General features: G+C 47.1%; 1 protein-coding gene across 3 annotated transcripts; it reads right to left on the bottom strand.

The window, feature by feature from the left end:
* Window positions 1–1,942: 1,942 nt before the first annotated feature.
* Window positions 1,943–6,446, bottom strand: LOC119308903. Of its 3 annotated transcripts, XM_037585058.1 has the most exons (7): window positions 6,337–6,438; window positions 5,592–6,196; window positions 5,332–5,499; window positions 5,086–5,253; window positions 4,840–5,007; window positions 3,090–4,761; window positions 1,943–2,787 (listed from the first exon to the last, which is right to left on the bottom strand). In XM_037585058.1, coding segments are annotated over exons 1-7 (3,330 nt in total). In that variant the 5' UTR covers window positions 6,339–6,438; the 3' UTR covers window positions 1,943–2,240. The 3 variants fall into 3 exon arrangements, with proteins under 3 accessions (XP_037440955.1, XP_037440957.1, XP_037440956.1); XM_037585060.1 differs by lacking the exon at window positions 5,086–5,253 and having other exon boundaries at window positions 6,337–6,446; XM_037585059.1 differs by lacking the exon at window positions 4,840–5,007 and having other exon boundaries at window positions 6,337–6,446.
* Between the last annotated feature and the right edge of the window lie 559 nt (window positions 6,447–7,005).

Consider the following 7,005-nt stretch of genomic DNA (forward strand, 5'->3'; position numbering starts at 1 on the left):
GCACACTTAACCAATGTCAGGCAGGGCCTGTGAACAAGCTGATGAAAATCTGCCGCGGAACCACCAACAGCAAGGAAGAAGAATCCAACACTATGCTCAATTCCTTTAAAAAAAAACTATGCTTGATTAGAAAGAAACTTATCTGGCCCTAACTATAAATGGGTGTGGAAAGCCCCCATCCCGCTGAAAATCAAAAAAAAATGTGGCAGCTTTTTCAGAATGTTGTGCTTACAAGAGATAATCTACGCATTAGGAAGTGGCCTGGGAACCCTACATGCTCTTTTTGTACAAGTGTGGAAACAGCGAACCACTTGTTCTTTACTTGCCCGCTTGCCCGTACGGTTTGGGGCGTGATGGGGATGACAGTTGGATCCTCTTGCTGTCCTCGATCGCTTTGGCAAAGTTGGGCTTGGCTATATAAGTTCTTTTCAGGAGGAAAGCAGTTCTATATGATGATTATTTCTGCCATATGCTGGGGGATTTGGAACCTCCACAATAAAGTTACTTTTGATAAACATGTTGCTCGCACTCCTCTGGAGGCTGTTTTCACTGCATGTTCGTTTATGTTATATTGGGCAGGTTTGCTTAAAGGAGAAGACAAGGTGAAGCTCCAGGCTATTGGCTCATGCGGCTGCTACCCTGGCGGACAGATCCTTCCCTCGTGGCAGACTCCCATTAGGAGACAATGACGGGATCCAGATCGGCTAGCTGGGTGCATTACTAATGTCTTTTGGTCCTGTTTCCCACTGGGGTTTGATGTCCGCTGGACTTGTTCATCTTGGTAGCATTTTGCTTCGGCGTCTTTATCAGTAGTTTCATCATTGAACTCTCTTAGTTGGGCAGTGGCTTGTAAGTGTCATCAGGTTTTCACCCCATGGCGGATGGTCAGTTCTAGGATCATCGCGCGGTGGGTTTCCTGATGATGCGCCAATTCGCTCCTCCGATGCGCCAACTCGCTCCTCCCCTTTCAGTCTCCTTTGCTTATCTCATTTCGGTGCTAGTTCCTTGTTAGTAAGTGGCTGAATGACAAAGACTTGATAACAGACTGATGTATTTCCGTTGATTGCAAAATTAATGGAAAGGGGTGTGAGCCCGGTTGGGAAAAAAAATTATTCTGGCCTGCCGCCATAGGTACCATCGCGTCACCCAATATATCCGGCTGCCTCACGGGATCAGCCTACCGCCGGCATCGATGCAAACACTGTCGGGGCTTATGACATTGCTGAGATGTCATCGCCGCCTCAACATCGTTATTAGGAGAAATGAACAAAGACCTACACAACAAAGAGAGTATACACCTGATGAAGAACGCAGTCCGCCTGTGCCTCAGCACGCCTAGATGACGTCCTGAGCAGGTCGAGAACGATGGTCTTGCTGGAGAATAGACAAACCCTAGCCGCCTTTGTGCGAAGAGAAGAGAAAGAATGATTTTGATTATTTTTTCCCTTAGCACCATAAAGAACCAAGAAATTCTGGTGATGGATTCTACTGGCATAAGTTTGATCGTCTTTTGTCATAAATGGCACAGATGAAATAGTTTTGTTAGGTCCAAACCAGAGCGTTTAGCTGACGCTGTGACCAATTGAAATGAGTAGTCTTGCCCCATCTGCCACATGCCAAATGTGATTTACTTCTTCATGACCATAAAACTGACATTTCTCAGCATGCTAAAGAATTTATGCAGGCTTCTCACAATCAGTTCAGATGAACAAATGAGATACTACTATGGCTCGCTGAGCGCACGCTGATAAATGGTGTATTGATCATCCATGCTGCCCTTGAAGATCAAAGCAGTAAGTTACCATGGATGGGGATTCGTTTTGGTGCTGTTATGGGACTGTCTATCTGGAAATCTATCTATCTGGAAAGAAAGGCAGCACAGCAAGAATGCTTAAAAGGGCAGCACAGTGGACATAGCTCCCGCTTGCGCAGAGTATGGCAATAATGCTTAAAAGGACAGCAAGAATGCTTGATTATGTAAAATTTGTGACAGAGAAAAGCTACAGCCAGAACTCATGTACCCAGTACAGGTTCGGTTCTGAAAATAAAACTAACAGCAGAATGAGCTAATGCAGCTCTTTAAAAAGCAGTACTAATTCAACGCTAGGGTAGCAAGAAAAAAACATCACAAGCCATCAACGACTGCAAGGTGACCGGGAGAGTAAAGACCAAGGAGCACTACGCTGACAGGACTGCGTTCCGCCGAAATATGAACATTACCATCACCAGTCACCGATACCTTAGTAAAGCCTGAGGCGGCACTTCGACGAACCGCAAAAGCATTTCTTCTCCTTCACCTTGCCATTCTTGCGCACATTACCTATGTTATAATTGTAATCGTAAGTAAGCTCTTGTAGAGGACGGATATTCTTTTCGGCGAAAAGCATAACATGCGGCATCCTCCTATCATCATGGTCCCAGAGAACATCCTGTGCATGCATGTTTGGAGAGCAGCTATGGTTGATGAATCTTCCAACATTACCACACTTTGCAGCATCTATTGTATAGCCCAAGCCCTCCGCCGTCATCTCGGATTTAGAAGATTCTGGACCTTCTTCTTCTTCATCATCGTCATCGTCACGACCAATATCAAAAAGGTACTCATCATTTTCTGTCCTCTCAGCTTCTGTCTCTTGCAATACCTCACCTACATACTCGCACACGAAACTACCTGAAGGGATAAAACTGAGGGATCTTACGCCCCAACCTGTCTTCCCAGTCTTGAATATTTCCAGTGGAACTTTGGGGCCGTGCTGGCTCACCCTATTGTGGCATGTTGGCGGGCACCTGCATGCAGTTTCGACCATTTGGTTAGCTCACCATTTCAGTTTAACCTAAATTGTCTAATGTGAACAAATAACTTTTTGTCAAAACCAACTTCAGGTAAGCAGGTTTCGGCTGTACGAGAAAGCTTCCCACATTTCACAGCCATCTGGATTTACCAATCTAAACTTACCATGCCAGAACTAGTATAACATTGAGCTGGCAATAAGAACATGTTGTCGGACATTAAAAATAAAAATATTAATGGGTTGTTCTTGCCTAGCTAGGTTATGCTATTTTGTTTTGTAAGTTACTGAACACCCTACCTGCATGATGGGCCACACTCATATATGAGAGGCTTTGTATAAACAATTGCGCTATTCAAATTGAATGGGATCTCCCCTCCATTTTTCACAGCACAAGCACATTCACTAGAGTCCGAGCAACCGTTAGTGCAGTCACAGCCTACTGAAGGTGCTTTTGCATATGAGGGCGGATATATGACTTTGGTAATGTACTTAAATGGCGTTGGCAGCACGCCATCAATTGTGTTGATCACACATATGGGAATGCTCTCTTTTCCTTGAGATATGTCAGGCAAACAAAGGCCTTCACGAACGGTAAGAGAGTTATTATTCCTACAAGTGAGAGACTGAGAAACACCAGCAATAAGCCTCTTCCCTTCTGTCCACAGGCATTTGTCAGGAGCCATCAATGCTAATACAGTCATCTTGTTGGTGACAAGGCCCACATTATCATTTTCTTTAATTTGATCGGTCGGAAGATGATCCCCACACTTAGATTCCTTCATGAACCTATTCCCAGAGTCCTTGCTGATGCCATCATGCTTTAACTTATGAGCAAACATGCCTTTCTTCATGTTTTTAATATTTGAGGAGCGCGCCACTCCTCTTCGAGTTCTTGAAATCTGGTTTCCCGTCTTGTCATCTTCAAAGACCCTCCTATCATCTAGCAATGTCACATTCACCTTGACATTATCTGGTCTCTTGCCCTTTGTCTTCACATTAACAAGAGCTCTCACATGCGTCCTCGAAGTACCTTCTTGCAAGCTTCCTTCACATTTGTTTTTTACATCACCAACCCCCGCTACAAGTGGTATATCCTTTGGATCGAGCAATCGACTTCTCTCATCAATCTTCGTAACTTTGCTTCGGGTATCAACACTCGAGTCATCGGAAGGAGCACATCGAGGGATGTTGACGCATGATTTATTATTTCTTTCATGCGCAAGTGCTGCCAAAGATTTCTCATCATCTTCTAAGGAATCTTCTCCGTCCTCTCTTGCCTTGAGCCTAGCCGATGTAGAAGGGGTAACTTTAAAGCGCAATTCTTTCCTTGGAGTAGCAACCTTCTTCTTCACATTGTTCCTAGGAGCAAGCGATTTAGGAACACTACCAATAGATTTCTTTCGTTGCATCCAAGGGCATCTGTCTGGAGCCATCAATGCTTGTATAATTACCCTATTAGTATTAAGGCCCACACCATCCTTATCTTCAATTTGATCGGTCGCAACATGGTCTCCACACTTAGATGCCGAGCGTATCACATCAAGCACACCTGCATCATCTACCAATGTCACATTGATCTTGACAATCTCTGAACTCTTGCCCTTTCTCTTCACATTAAGAGGGCCTCTCGGATGAGCCCTCGGAGTGCCTTGATGCAAGCGTCCTTCGCGTTTGCTTCTAATCTCAGCGTTCCTCGCTACTAGCGGTGCGCGCTTCCTTTCACGTAATACTCTTCTACCATTCATCTGCTCCAAGAAACTATGTCTTGGTGAGTCGCTTGTAACATCATTTAGTGGATTATCATGGCCATGTTGGTCTCTTGCAAAACCATCTTGAACAATAACGTTGACGACTTGAGATTCTTGGATCTTCTGATTGTGTGCCTCGGTAGCTCCTCCAACCTCTTCTATTTTGCCTTCCATTTCCACATTAGAATCATCTCGCCTCAAAATCGGAGAAGCACCATGACCTGAAATTGTAATCGTGAGCAAGGCATCCATTACATAGGCACACCCACTGGTGAAAAATGATTGGCGTGTCTACATACCAACATAATTTCGTGGACGGTCTGCAAAATCATCTGGAGAGACACAATTGATGACTTGAGATTCTTGCTTATGATTGTGTGCCTCAGTGGCACCTCCGGCCTCTTCTCTTTTGCCTTCCGTTTCGTGATTAGAATCAGCTCGCCTCAAAATTGGAGAAGCACCATGACCTGAAATTGTGATCATGAGCAAGGCATCCACTACATAGGCACACCCACAAGCGAAAAATGATTAGCATGTCTTCATACCAACATAATTTTGTGGACAGTCTGCAAAATCATCTGGAGCGACACAATTGACGACCTGAGATTCTTGCATATGATTGTGTGCCTCGGTGGCACCTCCGACCTCTTCTCTTTTGCCTTCCGTTTCGTTATTAGAATCATCTCGCCTCAAAATCGGAGAAGTGCCATGACCTGAAATTGTAATCGTGAGCAAGGCATCCACTACATAGGCACACCCACTAGCGAAAAATGATTGGCGTGTCTTCATACCAACATAATTCCGTGGACGGTCTGCAAAATCATCTGGAGCGACACAATTAACGACTTGAGATTCTTGCATATGATTGTGTGCCTCGGTGGCACCTCCGACCTCTTCTCTTTTGCCTTCCGTTTCGTGATTAGAATCATCTCGCTTCAACATCGGAGAAACACCACAACCTGAAATTGGAATAGTGAGCAAGGCATTCACTGCAAAGGCACACCGACTAGTGAAAAATGATTGGTGCGTCTTCATAAAAGCACCTCCTTACCTCCGATGCCGATGGCGGTAACAGCAACACTCCCACAGCCAGGCGGAAATTTGCGCTTGGCTGAGACCGCTCTTCTCTTGGGAGGCGGATTCATGACAGATGCCAACCACCTCTTCTTTCTGCTCTCGTCCTCCTCCCTCTCCAATTCGCCATCGCCCACTCTGCTTCCCACAACACTGCCATCTCCATTGCCAATAACAACATCCTCATCCCTGACCAATTGCCCCTCCACATTCAACGAATCGACCATATGACCCCCATCTTCCATGGAACCATTAGCAGGAGCAACGGCACATTTCCGAGGGGCAGCGAACGCCAGCGGCATCACATCAAGCGCCCTGATATCTGCCTGGCCATCCGAGGGACGCGCATCCCCGTCGCCGGGCGACTGCGGCTGAGGCTGAGGGGGGTCGCGCGGGAGCCCGCCGTTGCACGCCGCAGAGGAAACGCCCGCGTGGCCGGCCGCCTCGTCCGCCGTGCCCTGGACGCCCCTCTCGCCGCCGCCGCCCTCGGGGACGCGGCCGCAGCTCGGCGGCCAGGAGCGCCGGGCGGAGACACCCCCGCGAGGCGGCAGCACCTCCACCCCCGCCGTCGGGGCGCAGACCCTGCATACAAATCCAGATCGACACCTCGTCAGCCAATCTATAGAAAGGGGACGAGCCAAACCCTGGATAGATATCGGCGTTCGCGACACACGCGCACGCGCACGCTACGGGCCAGGTGGTTTCGCCGGACGGGCACTCACATTCCGCAGACGGGCGGCGGCAGGCGGCAGAGGTGGCGTCGTCTGGCGACTGGAGGGGAGGTGGAGGGTGGAGGGTGGAGACTGGAGCGGTCTCCCCCCTATGTTTGGGAAGGAGATACGCATGGGTTGTTTACAGGTGCTACTATTACTCCCGCGATATTGTTGCTCTGTCGCCGTGACGATAGCTGATTTCTTTCGTTATGGCGCCATGATTTGGTCGGTACTGTAGAGAAAGATCGGTCTGACCAAATCAGATCGTACGGGCTCTAGGGTCAGTTCTTTTGGGCGATTCTCCCACAATCGCCCCCCTCCCCAGCTTCTCCCAGAATCGCCACTTCATATATTTTTTATAATTCTAGCTAATTAGACTTTAACTAGACAGGATTGTCAAAAATATATGAAGTGACGATTCTGGAAGAAGCTGGGGAGGGGGGCGATTCTGGGAGAATCGCCAAAAAAACTGGCCCCTAGAATCTTCTGAAATGAAGGTTGACTATGGGTGGGTTCGATTATTTGTGATTTATATTATTTATTATACAACAAAAAGGTTCACCTGTTGTCGGATTGACCAACTGCCCAACTGTATATAAAAATGCTTTACTCTACACTGAAAGATTCTAAACTTATACTCCCTTCGTCCGGGTTTATTAGGCCCCAGAGCAAAAGAAG

Source organism: Triticum dicoccoides, chromosome 5B (genome assembly GCF_002162155.2).
Source record: "Triticum dicoccoides isolate Atlit2015 ecotype Zavitan chromosome 5B, WEW_v2.0, whole genome shotgun sequence".
Classification (NCBI taxonomy): Eukaryota; Viridiplantae; Streptophyta; class Magnoliopsida; order Poales; family Poaceae; genus Triticum; species Triticum dicoccoides.

Coding starts and splice junctions, on each gene's coding strand:
- LOC119308903 (XM_037585058.1), bottom strand. Junction 5,500..5,591: donor TACCGCCATCGGCATCGGAG/GTAAGGAGGTGC, acceptor TTCCAATTTCAG/GTTGTGGTGTTTCTCCGATG. Junction 5,254..5,331: donor CCGTCCACGGAATTATGTTG/GTATGAAGACAC, acceptor TTACAATTTCAG/GTCATGGCACTTCTCCGATT.